The 17,020-nt window shown below is 53.4% G+C and overlaps 1 protein-coding gene across 1 annotated transcript in view; it reads right to left on the bottom strand.

Annotated features, from left to right (window-relative positions):
* The window catches only part of CACNA2D2 (calcium voltage-gated channel auxiliary subunit alpha2delta 2), a 199,169-nt gene that overhangs the window by 31,577 nt on the left and 150,572 nt on the right, over positions 1-17,020 (bottom strand). The window contains exons 4-5 of the mRNA XM_071755640.1: positions 9,914-9,973; positions 699-743 (exon numbers count right to left, since the gene is read on the bottom strand). Of these exons, the coding sequence (XP_071611741.1) occupies positions 699-743; positions 9,914-9,973 (105 nt within the window). The remainder of the gene's footprint in view (positions 1-698; positions 744-9,913; positions 9,974-17,020) is intronic.

The raw sequence follows: 17,020 nt of genomic DNA, 5'->3' as shown, positions 1-17,020 counted from the left end.
TGCCCCCAAGCCCCACCCTGCTCTGCTTGGGGCTCCTGGTCAGCTCTGAAGACACTTAAACCCCTCTGCTGCCCAGCCACACCGTGCCAAAAGCATCACTGAGCCTGTATTTTGAAAGGATCCTATGGCATGGCACGAGATGGGAGCCGGGTGACCTGTCACCTGCCCCAGCAAAGTGGGTGCCACAGGCCAGCAGCCATTGCTGGTGGAGCACCCGTGGCATAGCACCTGAGTGCCATCACTGTCACTGTCACCGTGTGGAGGAGCCATCAAATGCCAACCCCCTGGGGAGGACCCAGGGGAGTGGAGCTGTCGGGTCTGTATTTAAAGCTCTGATTGCCAGAAATCACGGGATGACTGTGCTGGGAGGGGGGCAGAGAATTAAATTCAGGCTCTAATTAAACGTTTACTCTTCATTTGAATTTCAGATGCCAGCTTTAATTTTAGAAATTTTTGCAGGCAGTGGAGCAACCTGCCCACCTGCCTGCTGCTGGGCCCAGAGATGGCAGACAGATGCCACCACAGCTGGGCTGGTGGGGACAGGACTGCACACTGGGCACTTGCTGCCCACCACTGGGTCTTGTTACACCATGTTGTACCATGTCCCCTCCAGGGCCAGTGCTGGGACAGTCCCATAGAGGGGCTGTGCAAGGCAGGGGTGGTGGCAGTGCCAGCAGTGAGGCAGGGACAGTACTCACATATTCAGTGTCAGCCTTGGAGTCGTAGTACTCGATGTCTTCCTCCTGCAGAGAAAAGGGAGAGCTGAGTTAGTGCAGGGCAGGGATGGCAGAGGGCTCCCCATCATCACCCTCACTTCCCCTTACTCATCCCTGCAGGGACCTCCATGCTGCTGGGAGCCACCACATCACCAGGGACCAAACCTTACCCACCCCATGATGATCCTGGGACATGGTTGGGACCCCCTATCCCCTTATCTGCTCTCCAAGGACTGACCATCACCTGCTCTGCTTCCCTCCACTGAGCTGCAGCAGTCTGGGGCCACACACAGCCTCTGCCAGGGACAGCTGTGGGAGTGCCACTGGTGTGACCGTGGCCTTTGTTTTGCCACCAGGCAGGGAGCTGAGCATCCTCAACTCTGTGGAGAAACCTACATCCTTAATTTGGGGTATTTAGCTCCTATTTACACATCAAGGTCTGCTCGGAGTCCTCTTCCCCCTGTGTCAAGATGTGAGGCAGCTGATAGACCTCCTAAAGAGGCAATTCAGAGAGCAGCCAGGCTGTCACAGCAGCGTTCCCTGTGCCATCAGAAGGGGTAATTAAAAGGCACTCAGAGCCTCTTCTCTGTGTGTGGGGACGCGAGCGTCACCGTGCAAACGTGTCTGCTGCTCCATCAGCTGCCAGACACCGTGCCAGCCAGCAGCCCTCCTGCTCCCACCACCACTGCTCTGGGGTGATCATCACCACTGTTACCCAACAAGGAGAGACATCCAGAAACTCAGCCAAAACCTTAATTTGTCCCCCCCAACTCCTGCTCTGCTGTTGCCACCGTAGCACCCAACAAGGCCAGGGCTCATGGCAAGGCTGGTGGCACCATGACACCCAGTGGCAGGGGGACCCCAGCAGGCTGCGTGGCTGATGTCCCCCTGGGATGAGGAGTGCCAAGGGGCAGGGTGGGTGTCCTGCTGGACTCTGCAAGTCCAATTGTGGTGATAAGCCAGGGCTGAGAGGGGAAATTGAACAAAAAAATGGACACAGCATCTTCCAATTTCTGCTGTTAAAAAGCTTAGTCATCAAGGGGATGTACTTATTAATTATCTGTGATTTCTTGTGAAATGCTGAGGGGTTTACAACAACAAGAAAAGGGAAAAATAATTAAATTTCTCTCTGGATGCCCTCCCAGTGCCTCTCCCAGCCCCACACTCGCCCCTGCCCCTCACTGGTGTGGCCATCTCCCTGGCTACATGGCCATCTGCACTTCCTAATTAAAGGAACCCCCAGGAGACCCATAACACAAATGAGCTAATTTCATGTTTAATGATCTTTAATCAGAAGTGAGTGGGACTAACAACAGCCATCCAGAAGGTGCTTTGTTATTAATTTTATCTTCCATTGGCTCCTCTGAAAAGCCTGAGTCCCCTCTGAGATGTGGTGGCCCCGTTCACAGGGAGCAGCCCTCCTGGAAGGACATCTCTCCCACCCATTTCCCTTGCCAGGAACTTTTTCAAGCTCAGGAGCACCCAGGTGAGATCCCAGCCCCACTCCACACCACAGCTGAGGTTTGCACATGTGAGATGGCACATGTGGGACAGCCAGTGTCACCATGGCCCTGGCACTGTGACACGCCCTGATACCAGGCCCTGCTCTCCTTGCCACAACTCCACTGATGCTGGGGGTGGTTTCTGGGGCACAGGAGCTGGCAGGGAATCCATGCCCTCAGCACCCCAAGGCTGGTGGGAATTTATTCCAGGAAGGGGAGACAGAGCCCTTGGAGATGCTCTAAAGAGATGCTGGGCATCTCTTGAGAGGAACATGGGCTCCTACAATTTCCTCATCTAATCCTCCCCTCCTCCTCCTCCTCCAGTCCATGTTAAAGCCAGCACCCAGCCTGTGTAAATAGCATGGATATTTCTAGAGCCTTTCAGAATAAATACCAGTAAAGAAAACAAGAGGCTGAAGATGTCGAGGGATTTCAGGGCAAAACATTGTCCCTGTCTCTTGCAAATGAGCCTGCAAAGAGCCACTGCTGGCTGGGGCTGGAGGGGAGGTGAGTGGCAGTGGCACTGCAAGAAGCTCCGTGTTGCTGTGGATGAGCAAGGGGCAATTTCAGTCTCCTCAAGCCTCAGGGTGAAGCCAGTGAGAAGGGCTTTGGGGGTTTAGTGCAATGGCAGAGTAACCTGCAAGTGCCAGGGGAGCTATCTCCCAGGCTTCTCTGGCAAAGCCACACAACGACCACTGTGCCAACACTAAGCCCTTGACTCTGCTCCTTTCCCTGCTTTACACCAAAACACCAAGCAAAAGGCTAATTAAGGAAACCAGGCTGGAGCCCTGCCAGCAGCTCCAGGGAGGACCCTGCTCGGGAATGGGTGCTCCCCAGACATATCCTGGCAGATCAGGTTTGAGCCAAAGCCCATGACAAGGAGGGGCATGGAGGGGCCATAGGTGGGTGATGAGGGATCTCCTCCCTGCTACCTCCCTGAAGAGCACTCAAAGAGGTCTATTTTTCACCTAAAACAATTACAGCAACTAAAAATAACACTAGAAAAGTCAGTGCTCTGCTACCTTGCTGCAACCTGGCAGTTTGGCCCAAACCTCCAGGTCAGTGATCTAACAAGGTGACACTCAAACCATGTCAAGCACACAGCTGCCACCAGCCTGAAAAAGCCTGGGAAGGAGCTGCTGGTGGCCACCAGCTCCTGCCCCATCCCATCCAGCCAGAGCACACAAGTGGCAGTAGAGGGGCCACAGCTCACTCACCCCCTAAAACTCTCCTGTAAGCTCCCCTGACTGGCTAAGCCTTCTCCTGCCCATCTGTTGTCCCCTGCAGGACTGCTCACTGCTACCTTCTAAAGGTCACCCTGCTGACTGCATGCCCTGGGGACACTGCAGCTCCTCAGGACAGCTCTGCAGGGAGCTCCCACAGCACCACATTGGCTTTGGTCCATCCCATCCCTCTTGCTGTGGGTTTCATTTCTCCAAGCTGGATCCCAAGCCAGAAACTGCCCATTTCTCAGCTGCTATCCAGGGCTGGTGGCAGGGCCAGCTCATAGCCTGTCCACCTGAGGACAAGCTGGGTGACAGGGATCTGTCCCTGCCCTTACCCGTGGGCAAGTCAGCAGGTGAGGAGAGCATGCAGGAGCTGGCACTGTGCAGGTGCCTCTGCTCACCAGCCCATCCTTCCCCTGCCAGCAGCACTTACAATGGGCAGGGAACACTTAGGGAGTTTTTCATGTCCCTGAACCATTCAGCACACAGGGAGATTTTGCTTATGCTTGCACCCTTCTTATGAAAACCAGCCTGCCAAGCCTGCCCACGTTGAGGTGGGACTGGTTGGTCTCTGTGCCTGGGGATGGCTCCCTGCCAGCCAGTTTGTCCCAGCTGGTAACTGGGGCCAGATGTCCCAGCTGGGTGAGGGCTCACCCCCCAAGGTCTCCCAGCTCTGCCCTTCTCAGGCAGCAGCTGTGTAACACGGCAAGGAAAGTGCTCCTGCAACAGCTGTCATGGGGTGGTGTGAGGGCCACAGCCAGGAACAGGGACCCAAAGGGATAGGATGAATTCCTGGGTCAAACTCCTACCTGTGACCCATGCCTGGCTCTGGGCATCACAAAAACCCCTGGCAGTGGCTCCCCTGGGTCAGTGAGACCTTTCATTCCACTGGGCTGAAGCTGTCCTTGTCCATACACATCATCACAAATCCTTCATAACCTCCTGGGAGGAGGAAAATAATCATGGTCACACCAGCCACCACGGGCTGCTGGATGGACCCAGGATGAGTCCCCAGACCTGCTGGGGGACCAGGCCTCTCCTGCAGCCCTTGCCACGCCAGTCCCCTGGCATCCTATCCAGCAGCAGTCGCTGTATGCATTACCAAGGAGAGGTGGAAACAGTCATCACAATCTGCCTAGGCATCTTCTTTTTTTTTTTTTTAAAAAAAAAAAAAAAAAAAAGCAATTTCCTCCCTCTGTCTCTCTGACAGAGCTGGGGAAATATTTAAGTGACCCGTCAACAGTTTTTTCATCTCCCTGAGAAGATGTTTTATCTGATCACGCCTCACCAGCTATTCTTCTTTACACAGCATCTCCCATCCTCTCATCCTCTTCTGCTCCTCTGACACTGCCTCCAACAAGACAGAGCCTCCTTCCCCCTCCACTGTACCCAGGCACCACTGGGATGCCAGCACCCACACGGAGTTGTAGGGTGCTGGGGATCCCCTGCTCTGTCAGCCATGGATGGGGTGGGGGAGGTGGCAGCACCTCCACTGAACCATCACAGCCATGGGGCCACCACAGGTGGCCCAACCATCTTGCTGAGGGGTGGGGTGGGTGAGGAGAACCTCCCTGAGCCCCATCCTTGGCTTTTGAGAAGGAGCAGCACCAACATGGGGTTTTTGTGAATGGTTTTCTTGTTCTGCTTTTCGGCCAGATCAGCTCTACAGCAAGGTTGGTGCTTTAACACAGTAATTCTCCGAGCGTAATGAAAGCTGACATTATATCAAACACAATAAAGACTCTCAGTTGATGGAGATCATTCCTGAACACACAAACCCATTACACTGAAAAAAAAAATATCAATTCTACACACTCGCCAGCCAAAAGAAAATGTGATTTGTTATCTAAAAGGGGGTTATAAACACAGCTTCAATGCACTTTCTGTGCTGTAATGAAAACTGGGTTTGAAATGGCAAGACGACTGCAAATTAGAGTATTTGATTTTATTTTCTAACTTTTTAGGTAAACCTTCTGCAAGGGCAAGTACAAGGTTACAGAGACGATCTTTCTGTTCTCAGCCGATAAGTAGGATCTGTAATTAAAGGAGGAGAAAAATGAAAGGGGATAAGGAGCTGGCGACCGCCCTTCCAACACCACTTTGAACACAAAGCTTTGCCTGCACGGCCCCGGCAGTCCCACAGAAAGAGCTCTTGGTGTTTGCCACCTCTCCCACCACAGCCCTGTGCCGGGCACACCGTGCTGGTGCCGGATGGAGCAGCCGGTCTGCAGGGCCCTGCAGGAGTGCAGCTTCATCCCTCACCTTCCCTGGGCATCTGGGAGCAAAATCTCTGTTATCCCCTCTGTCCTCCTTCTCCATTTGGCAAACAACAATGCTGTTTTCCCCAGAGTTTCATTTCTAATGGAGCTTGAAATTATCTGGGCTTTGTTATTTGGCTCTGTGTTTGCCGATGGGGGCAGTGGAGTGGGGCTGCCCATGCTCCCTCTGACACCTCTGTGCACCCCAAAACCACCTGTGTCAGGGTTAACTGTGGGACAGTTAAGCCCAGTCCCCAGCAACTCCTACACAGTGTATATCTATTACTTTTTTTCCAAGGTGAAAGGGTCTGCTGGGCTCTGAGCCCTAAAATACCCCTTTTCTCTTCCAAAAGGTGAGGAGAGGTGGGAGGCAGGGGGGCAGCAGGTGGAGGGAGGGGGAAGCTTCCCAGTGTAGCTATGGAAAATGCAGCAAGGAAGAAGAACTGGGAGAAAAAAAAATAACAGTAATAAACATTTTATGAAGCAGAAAATGGCTAATAAAGAAGTCAACTTCTAAAGGCAATTTATATAATCCTGCCAAGTGCACATAAATGCGGGGATGGCTCTCTGCAGTGTTGGAGTGCCCCTTAAAAGGACAAATAGCTGCAGCCACCCCAGCAGACCAGCAGGCAGAGATGACAATGCCCTGCGATGCATTTTGTGGCTGGCAGCACAGACCTGCACCTCTGACAGCATCCCTGGGGCAGCATGGCCCTGGCTCCCACACACAAGGGGGGTGCAGGACACCCGAGACCCCTCTAATGGTGCTGGGATGGGGCTGAAGGTCTGGAAAAGAGTCTAAGGCAGTGGAAAACCCTGGAGGAAAGTGGAGCATGTGAGTGGAGTGGAGCTGGGAGAACACAGGAGCTGGACAGGACGTCTGATGGGCAGTGCAGCAGCTTGTCAGCGAGGATGGATACGGAGGATGGCAGCAAAAAACTCGACAGGACATTCCAGCATTCTAATAGGTACATTTCACAGGTCTCTCGCTGAGCAGGGTGGCAAACAGAGGATGGAAACCTGGTAAACCACAGCGTGGTGCAGGGTGCAGCCCTGGCACCTCCATCTGCTGCTGGGGATGGTTTGTGCTCAGCACTGATACCATGGCTGGGGACATTCTGAGCAGGGGGCAGCCCTGATGTGTCTTGAGGGACAGACCCTTGTGGCTCTGCACAGAGCAAAGCCAGCCTGTCCCAAAGAACCCTCTGCAGAGGGGGGACACAGCCCTGGCTTGGCATGGCCAGGAGACACGGGGGGGGGGTGGGGGTTGGCGAGAAGGACAAGGAGCAGAGATGGGGCAGGACAGTGTGGGGTAGGGGTGTGTGCTTTGGGAACAGGGAAGTGCTTTGCAAAGCCCCCTGAGTTGGGAGGCTTGAAGTCAACCCCTTCTGAAAGGCCGGCAGGGCCGGTGTGAGGCTGGGAACACAGAAAAAAAAAAATAAAAAAAAAAAAAAAGAAAAAGAATAAAAAACCCCACAACTTTCCCCGTAGAGACGGGTTGTGAGCGATTGCTGGCAGCAGCCTCCCAGCCGCTCGCTCTCCTCTTTCATTTCCCCGGACCTCCATAGCAACCCATCCGCAGCCAGGTTTAACGGGGCCGCCACCAGCGCTACCGCAGCGCCAACACTCGGCATCCGCCGCCGCGCCCTGGGGTGGGGACACAAAAACAACCGCGCTCGGCAATTGTCACCGACCCCGGCGTGAGGTTGGGATGCGACATGTCGGGAGAGGAGGGGAGAGCTGCGGCCGGGATGGAACGAGCTGCTTGCTGGGAAAGGAGGAGAGGAGGAGCTGGGGATGCTGCCTTCCCTGCCTGATGCTCTTGCCAGCGCCAGCAAGAAGGCGGAGGCAGCAGCAGAGCCGGTGTCACCGGTGCTGGCAGCCGGGTCTGACTGTGTCCTGCCACCTCACGCACGAAGGACAGCAAAAAGAGATCCAACTCTGGCAGTGAGAGCCATTTACACAGCCCATCCATCCATCCACCCACCCATCCATCCACCCACCCTCCCTCTGCTCGGGAGCTCGGGCTGGCACGGGCAGGATTGGTGCAGGGAGAGTTGGTGCTGGCAGGGCTGGTGCTGCCAGAGAGTGATGGCCCGAGTGCTGTGCACAGATCCTGGCCAGTCCATCAAGTGTCCCAGCCGGGTCTGGGCTGTCCTGATAAAGCCGTGGAGAGCCCTGGAGTGACGCGTCACTGCACATTGTTTCTGGGTGACTCGCTCCTAATTACCTTGATGAAGTGGTTGCAAACAGTGCTATTAAAAATATTTTTTCTACAAAAGTGGATTTCTGAAAGGTTTGTGCTGAGAATGGCAAAATGAGCCAAGGGCTCCCCAGCATTAGAGCCCTTCCTGACACATTTTATATCCTGACTGTCACCTGCTTCATAGAGGAAGGCAGCCGGGTCTGGATGGAGAGGAAGCTCCTTGGGGCTCTGGAGAGGCCTCTGCTCCAGCTCTACCTGTCCTAGCCATGCCACAGCCACAGGGCACCCACCCCTGGGTGCCAGCCCAGTATGGGGTGCACAGGACCACCACAATGTCCCTGGAATACCCATAGCCAAGCTTTGGGTGCTGACCAGGGATCAGTTGCCCTGGGGCTCCTGACCCCCAGGGACACACAGGATCAGGGCAGAGAGCCTATGAGCCCATGCCCCCCTGGTACTGCTCCCAGCCTTCCCCAGTTCCCCAGGAGCCCCCAGTCCACAGTCGAGGTGTTGGGAAAGCACTGGTGTTGGTATCAGTGTGCACACACACCAACCCTCACTATCCTCCTCATGTTTCCTCCACCAGCCTCCTGGAAAGAGGTGACAGTAACTCAGCAGTGCTCTCCTGCAGTAAGGTCTCAGAGGCTGCTCCTCCTCCTTCTTCCTCTCCAAACCAAACCCCAGTGACCATCACCAACAGCAGGAGGGTCTGCAAGAGTGGGATGTGGCTCCAGGATCTCATGTCCTCTCCACCCTGATGGGATCATGGCCGCAGACAGAGAAATGTCCCCCCCCCAAACACAGCAGCATGACCCAGCAGCTGGGCTGTCCCTGGAATGTCCCCTCAGTGACTGCAGGGGGGTTCCCCAGGGCAAGGCAGGATACGGTCTGACCCTGAGGAAGGGTCTGGGTGCCCCAGGAGTATTTTTTATTGCTGACTCCATTTGGACTGGAAGGAAAACAATCTTTCCTTCCTTTTGTATTACTGCTACAATTTGAGACCATTTCCAGACAGAATCCTTCAGGTTCCTGCTGTGCTCTATCACCACCAGAATTACAAAGTCAAATGCAATCATTAAACCTGCATCTTCCCCCTCCCAGCTTGCATTGCTCCTTCTCCCAGAACCAGCTCACACCAGGATTGCTGGCAGGTGCCACAGAAGAGCCACCACTGCTGTCACCTCACACGAGACCCTGCTCAGCACCCAACCCACCAGCAGCCAGAGATGGAGGTGGGAGGAAGGTGGGGGAGAAGAGTGTCCTTAGCCCCCTAAACCTTACTGTTGAGCCACCAGCTCAACCTTCACCTCCTGCCTTCTCCTTAGTGGGTGTGCAGGCAGAGAGGAGGCTGGAAATGAGGTCCAAATGGCCTTATTTGCCCTCCTTAGTGCTGGCAGGCAGTGATGCTGGGGCCACCTGTGTGACACACAGCACGGCATGGCCAGAGGTGGCTCGTGTGGGAGCTGAGAGAGGGGCAAGGAGGGAAAGAACTGCTGAGGGATGGGAGCAGGGGTGACACAAGGAGCTGACCAAGGCCACAAAAATGATCGGAGGGCTGGAGCACCTCTACTCTGGAGACGGGCTGAGATTCGGGGTTAAGCATGGAGAATAGAAGGCTCCAGAGAGAACTTAAAGCACCTTCCAGTACCTGAAGGGGCTTATAAGAAAGATGGCCTGTAGCTACAGGGTTGAAAAAGGGGAGATGTAGGTAGAAGGAAGAAATTTTTTACAAGGAGGGTGGGGAAACACCCAGAGAGGTGGTAGGTGCCTCATCTCTGGAACCATTCTAGGTCAGGTTGGATGGGACTCTGAGCAACCTGATCTGGTTGAAGATGTCCCTGCTTATTGCAGAAGGGGTGGACTAGATGGCCTTTAGAGTTGCCTCCCAACCCAAGCCATTCTATGATTCTACTATTCCCATGCCAGGAGGTATCCCCAAGGCTGCAGAGCTCAGCATCCAGGATGGAAGGCACTGGGAGCAGCTGGGTCACGCGCAGAACCTTACCCGGATGTTGTCCTGCCAGTGATGATTCTTCTGGAATTTCTCTGCGGCGTTGGCAAGCCTCTGCAAAGCAAGCAGGAGAGGAGAAGTGAGCCTGGGAAAACTGAGAGGAGCTGGGCATGACCCACATCAACCTGGGACCAGCCATGAGGCTGTGGCAAACACAACCTTCCCCCACTAAAGTACATTGAGGCTTCAGAAAAGACACAAGTGTCCCCACCCTGATGGCTCTGGAGGCAGGGGGACACAGAGGCAGGATGGGGTGTTGGGCACTGGGCTGGCTTTGGGCTTAGCCATGGGAGGCCTCACCAGCATGGAGGGTGCAGCAGGGGGCCAGGCAGCCCCTGGGGTGCTGGGACGAAGCTGTAACCCAGCCAAGGGGGATAGAAAGGGCAAAAGCTCCAGGCTTTCCAATTGGGTCTGCTCTGCATTGCTAAGCTAAGCAAAACAAGTGACCCAGCCCTTCCCTCTGCCCCTCCACCAGCCCCAGGTCCCCAGGGATGCAGGCTCCTGTCAGCCAGGGCTGTACAACCTGAAGAGCACCAAACCCTGACCAGAGGTGGTAGCACAACCCCCAAAGCCTGCTCACAGAGCCAAATTACAGGGAGCAAAGCACAGGTGCTCAAAAGTTAAGGTGATGAGTGGTGAAAGACACAAATGTGGCCCTCCCCAGCCAGAGAAGGCAGTTTGTTCTTATCAGATGTGGGGAAATGCATATCCATCACCACACAGTCTCAGCACACGTGCTGGTCAAAACTTTCCTGTTTAATCTTTTCTCTTGTTTTTAATCTTGATTTCCAAATCAAAGCACTTGCTTTTAGCAGCCAGCATCCAAGGAGAAAGATTGGATATCAGCTGAGCATTGAAGCAAAACACCTATGGCTCTGGTGGGGGAGAGAAGAGCATGGGAGAGAACATGTGGCTGGACAGAAAAGCCAACCAATGTTGATTTTCAGGGCAGATTTTCCAGGGATTCACCCACCCAGCCACAGCCCTGCCTCCCTGGAACCACCTGGAAAAGCTCTACCTCATTCCCCCAAGCTTTTTTTGCTCTGTTTATATATCAAGGTGGCTGATTAAAGGCAAGTATTTATTCTGAGTCACATTTAAGGCAGTCGTGATGAAATATGCATTTTGCTAGACTTGATAAGAGTGTGTTTGTTTATTACAGGCTGGGTTAAGATTTATGGACATCTTTACCTATTCATCGCCTCATGCAAAGTGCCTGGAGTGTTGCAAATGGTGCAGTGAGGGATGGCTACATCCAGGAACAACACTTTGATGCAAGATATTTTTCCTCTGCAAAATGTCAATTAGTCAGAGTCGATCTGGACACAACTTTGGTGTTGGATTTTTTTTTTTTTTTAATTTCTTTTTTTTAAATTATTTTTTGGTGAACAACAAGTTGCAGAGATGAGGAAGCCTGCAGTGGGATAGCACTGCTGTAGCAGGGTGCTGAGCTGGATCCCAGCTGCCAGCAGCTCTCTGCAACGTGGGACCCTCTTCCCATCTCTATCTCTGCCGGGTACAGACTCAGAGTGATGTTGTATTGGGGAATCCCATGGGAGCAGTCTCGTCCCATCCCTGGCTGGTGCTAAAGGGAAGCTCTGGACAGCCCCTGCCTGGAGATGGGTGATCACTGCATTTGGGATCCTCCAAAACCACAGCTATTAGGACAGGCCTTCTGAGGGGGCTATTTGGGACAGCTATGCCCACAAGCAGGACCTGGAGTTGTGTGTTAGGGCTGGGAATGTGCTGCTGCTCCAGCAGCCCCCCTGGCCCTGTGTCCCTGGGGAAGGTGACATGTCTGCCTGCAGCCAGACACTGCTGCAGAACATCCCCATTCACACCAAGTAAGTCCATCATGAATAATGCTATTGTGATCGATGCAGGTCAAGGATTATTTCTAATCCTTAATAATGATTAAACCATTATTTTTCAAGTGTTACAGATCAATCAGTCCCTCGCAGGGATACAGGGGATACAGGCAGTGCTGGGCAGGGCTCCCATGCCTCAACGCAGCAGCAACTGAGACCTCCAAGGAGGCTTCAGACCTGGGGTTGCCAATTGTGGGGTTCCAGCAGCAAGAAAAATTAGAGGAATTACCAAAACTAAAGCATGGGTATGAAATACCTGCACATTTCCAGCAGGCTCTGGTGCAGGGATTGCACGGCTCTTTCCCCAGGAGTCACTGAGGGCTAAGGACAGGAGATTTAGAGGCTGAAAACACCAAATTGAAAAGACTCTGCAGGTCATGAAAGGCCAGGAGGAGATTTGCAAGGGATTGGTGTCTGGTGATCCCGACAGCAGGGGTCTGCCAGGAGGAAGGTGCTGCGGGGGCTTTATCTCACCCCGGCCACTTGTGTATTCTGCACAGAGCTGCTCCCCCGGGCAGAGCCCTCCGGAGCTCCCTGCTCAGGACATCGCCCCGCCCGGGATTAAAGGGCCTTGAGGACACCACGGGCTGGGGGTGGGCAGCTGGCAGCAGAGGTGGCACTGCCGGGAACGCACCCTCCCCCTCCTGAAAGCCGCACAGGAAAGGAGAGGGGGGACAAGGTGGGTGACCTTCTGCCTGCCGGGAGGATGCCACCTCCCAACGCAAAGCTCTTTTCCTCTCGCTTTGCTCCGTGCTCACCCATGGCAGCACCTTTTGGGGGGCAGTGCCGCCCCGGAGCTGCTGGCAGCAAGGCAGTGGGGAACACTCGGAACATCGGAGCTGGGGCAGGCAGGGACCAGAACCTCCTCTCTTGGCAGAGCTGATTGTCCCCTCTGCCAGCATCTCTGGGGCCCGAGGGGCCAGGGGACTGGGGGACTGTCCCCGATGTGGCAAGCACTGAAGGGTGCTGCTCACCTCCTCCTCCTCCCCCATCACACCCGGGGGTCTCCCGCATTGCTCCAATATTTTTGCACAGTGGCTTTCCAAGGGGAACGGGTCCAGTGCTTTCCTAAACCACTCTTCCCAGCCCCCACATGGCAATAAGTATGCTTTGGCTGTTCCCACCTCAGTCACATCAGTGGGTTTAACATGGGAGGCAGTGGAGCAGAGACCGGCGCAGCGCAGGGAGGCCAAAGGCCAAGGCTGGATTTATAAAACAGGATTACAGCAAACACTCTGCAGGAGGAGACTGAGCAGCCTGCATAACAGCACCAACGTTGCTGCTGTGTCCCAACCATCCCCATGAAAATAAAGCACCTGACACCTGTGCTGATGCTGGGGGATGCTTTCCTGCCATGCTTTCCCTTGTTTCTCCCCACAGCCAGTAAGGAAGGGCCTGGCAAGGGCTGGGCACACACCACTGCTGCGTGCCCAGGAACATTTGCTCCAAGGGAGAGCAGCTCCTGCCAAGCCTTCATTTAACTCCTCTCCATGTGGCTGTTATCACCCTCATCTCAGCTCCTTTAGAATGGTGTGAAGTGTATTAACCCCCCACACATGAGCACACAGCTGGAAGGAGAAATCTTTGCTGGAGAATAAACCAGCCCTGTGCTACTGGGATGGAGAGGTCCATGCAGCACTGTGTCAGCCCAGCTCTCTTCCCAAAGTGAGAAAGCACAGAGGAAAAGTTAAGATGAAGTGAAAACCTGCATGACAAAGACAAGCAACTCAAATCCTGAGCAGGAATAGCCCTCAGGAGCTGGTTTTGCAGCTCTTCCTCCTCCGTGATGGATGAGTGATGATGGCTCAAGTCCTCTCCCAAGTACCAACATCCCCTCATGGATGGAGCACCCCAAAAGCCATCATCTGGAAAGGTGAAAGCCTGTTCCATGTGCTTTGTGCACTTTTGTGCACCTTGTGACACCTTGCTGTGCCACAGTCCCACCTCCTGCCACCAGCTCCAGGGTGCTTCAGCCCCAGCTCTCCTTCTCCCCAGCCTGTCCTCTCCCCGTGCACCAAACTCACCACACACATCCCCAACCAAACCCTTACAGTGCAGCACACACACTGCCACCAAAAAATGATCAACCAGCAACAAAAGATGACAACCCCCTTATATACACACAGGGAATATAAATCTTGAGTAAACACCACAAAGCAGTGAAGCATCTCATCCTGTAATAATCTCCCAGACAGTTGATCCCAGGGCTCTTATTACTCCTGCAGCTGTCACCTGAAATCCACTCGGTGATGGGCTCAGCCACAGCTGAGTATTGATCAAGGAGCCAGCTTCAAACACACTGAAGTGTTTTTCTTTCAGAGCACTAACTTGTTTGTCAATAAATCCCTTGGCCATGTGGAGGAAAAGGGGTGGCCAGAGCCTGTCTCTCCTCCTCTGGCACCTGGATCCTTTCTGTCCTGGAGGGGAGGATGGAGCTTGGGCCAGTGCTGGCTGCTAATGCTCTCTGGCCTGCAGGAGGGCAATAAAAGTCCCAGTGGACAGTAAAGAGCAAGTGGTAAATCCTCCAAGGGCTTCCAGGCCCCAGTGTTGTCCCTGGAGCTTGGACGATGGTGAGCAGAGGACACCTTGGCAGAGCCAGGGCCACCAGCAGTGAGGGTTCCAGGCACAAAACTGGAGCAAAACCAGAGCCTGAACCAGTACAGACCCCTCACAGCCAGTGCCCTGGGAGCCTGGGATGTGCCCCAAAGACACAACCTTAATAATTCCTACTGACCATCTCAATAACTCCCAGCTCTGCAGACCAGCAGTGTGTGGCTCTTGTTCTCCTGCCAATGTCTCTCTCTGCTCCTTCTCCCCCAGAACCACATTTTTTGCTTTAAGAAACACCATCAGAAGCTGTAACAACCAGAGGGAATTGAGAGGTGAAACATCCCAAAGAAGATGGGTACCATGTGTTTCCTGAGGGAGAGAAGAAAAGGGAGGGCATCACTGCCTGGGGTGTTTCTCCTACCCCAAAGTATTGCTCACTTTGTCATTTGGGCAGGAGAAGGAGGAATTTGCTTGGCCAGGTCTTAGCAGTCAAAGTCTCCCACGAAAAACAAAAAAAAACCTTACTTCCTTGTCCTTCCTTATTTCAGAGAACTAAGTCCCCTCTAAAAATGACAAGAAGGTCGAGGAGTGGCTCCCCCTCCCCTGCTGCTGCTCTGCAGAGTATCAACAATAGTGAGATGCAGGAGAGCATCCCTGGGTACCCGAAGCAGAGCCAGCCATCACACCAGCATCCTGGTGTTCCCTGGCTCCCTTTTCCATGGGGATGAGGCCTTTTTGGGCCTTTGAAATACTCCCCTTTAGCTCTTTGCCTCCCATTCAAGCAAAGTTTGCACTAGAAACAACTCACAATTGATTTATTTTAAGGCATCACCCCTTGCTGTGCTGTGATGTGTGAGCTTTAAAAAGCACCTCGTTTGTTATCTGCTGCTGCGTGGGGGTTTCCACACGACACATCACAGTGCAGCAACAGCTCCTCTGTTATTAAGTTTTTATGGTAAGGCAGATTTTCAGCACACAGAAATCTCCTCAGAATGCACCAAAATGTCATGACCCCCATGCCCCAAGTAAGCCTCAAGAGGAACCCCCAAAATTTTCCAGCTTGAAAGCCCACAGAGACACGCGTGGAACAGGAGATGTGTCCACTTAACTTCACTCTATGTCTCTCCATTTTCTGGCTTCCACAGACATTCCCTTAATGTAATTTTCCAAGGGAGCTTTAATACAGATCCACTCCTGCCTTCACTGTTGTCTTTTCATGTCTTTCTTTCCCTCTCTTGGCCCTTTGTAAGGAGAGTGCTCTCGCCTCCCACCGCAAATCCGGGCACATGGCTGGTGCCCAGCAGATCTGACACCCAGAGAGCATCGGAGCTCATAAACCCATCTGAAATGAGAGCTGAGCTCCCCCTTCCTCCCTGTGGCCAGTGGGACTGAATCCCACTCTCACGGCAAAGAAAGAGCTGCCCAAGCCAAGCAGAGGGACTCCAGACCCATTTCCTCACCGCTGTGCCCACGGCTCAGGCTTCAGCTTTATTCATTTCATCTGAGCTGTGCCCTGGCTGCAGACCAGCCCCTGAGGAGCCTCTCTTCCCTGGGGAGCAGGATTTCTGGCTGTGCTGGCCTCTGGCTTGCTCTGGCATGGCTGCAGACCCTACAGCCCCACCTCGGGGTCTGTGTTTGTCAAGAGAAATCACTTCCAGCTCAGATTGTCCTTATGGCAATGCTGGCTTCATCCCTCAGCTCCCCCGGGGCAGCAGCCCTGCTGGGGAGCCTGCAATGCCCTGCCCTCCATCCTTCTCCCCCAGCACCTTCCAGCATTACTGTTAAACCCAAAGCTCAAGGAGACCTGACACTTTTTTGTTTAAAGACCAAGCTGGGGGAGGAGAAGGTGCAGAAGAGCTCCCCTAAGGGAAAAGCCATCAGCTGGAACAAGATTTCAACAACTACATGTTTCCTGACCTTTTCTGGAGTCGTATCTTTAATGTTTCATGGACAGATTTGATCAAAAAGAAAAAATTAATAAAATAGATTTCATTTTAAAAAAAAGGTCAGGACATGTGTTACAGGGAAAAACTCATTTAGGTCCCCACTTGCAGCATTGTGGATGCTGAGGAGCTCTCCCTGCCTCCCACCTGGTGTGCTCCAGCCCAGGCATCCACCTCCCTGCCTTCATTTTCATCACATTTGAGATTTGATCTCTTCTGGACTTTTCCTTCCTGTGCCACACACGGAGTGTGGCACATAAGCACACAAAGATGCTGACAAATGCCTGAGGACAACAAATATGAACCAGAGAACCATAGAATATATACTGGGATTACAGAATATATGGTGGGACATAAACCATCTGGTGGGATGTTGCATGTCTAACCTAGAGAGGCAGTCAGGGAGCTCAAGATGCTTGTCCAGGCTCCAGCACAGCTCACAGCACATGTATTGCTGCTCATCCTGGGGCGTGAACTCCTCCCCACATGGTAGATTTTGGAGCTGTTGCAATGCCCAAGCCATGCACACCACAACCACCATCTACACTCTTGCTCACCATGGCAACTGCCCTCATGGCTCTTGCACTCATCCCATGGACATCACCCCTCACCCTGCCTGTGGACACCAACATAAATCCCATCTGCTCTGTCTGATGTTGGGCTTGTCAAGAGCAAGCAAAGCAAAATAAATCCCCCAAGCACAGAGGCAATTCCTGCTGATCAAGATGTTTTAAAAGAGA

This window comes from Heliangelus exortis, chromosome 12, assembly GCF_036169615.1.
Source record: "Heliangelus exortis chromosome 12, bHelExo1.hap1, whole genome shotgun sequence".
Taxonomy (NCBI): Eukaryota; Metazoa; Chordata; class Aves; order Apodiformes; family Trochilidae; genus Heliangelus; species Heliangelus exortis.
This window is presented reverse-complemented; position numbering and strand designations above follow the sequence as displayed.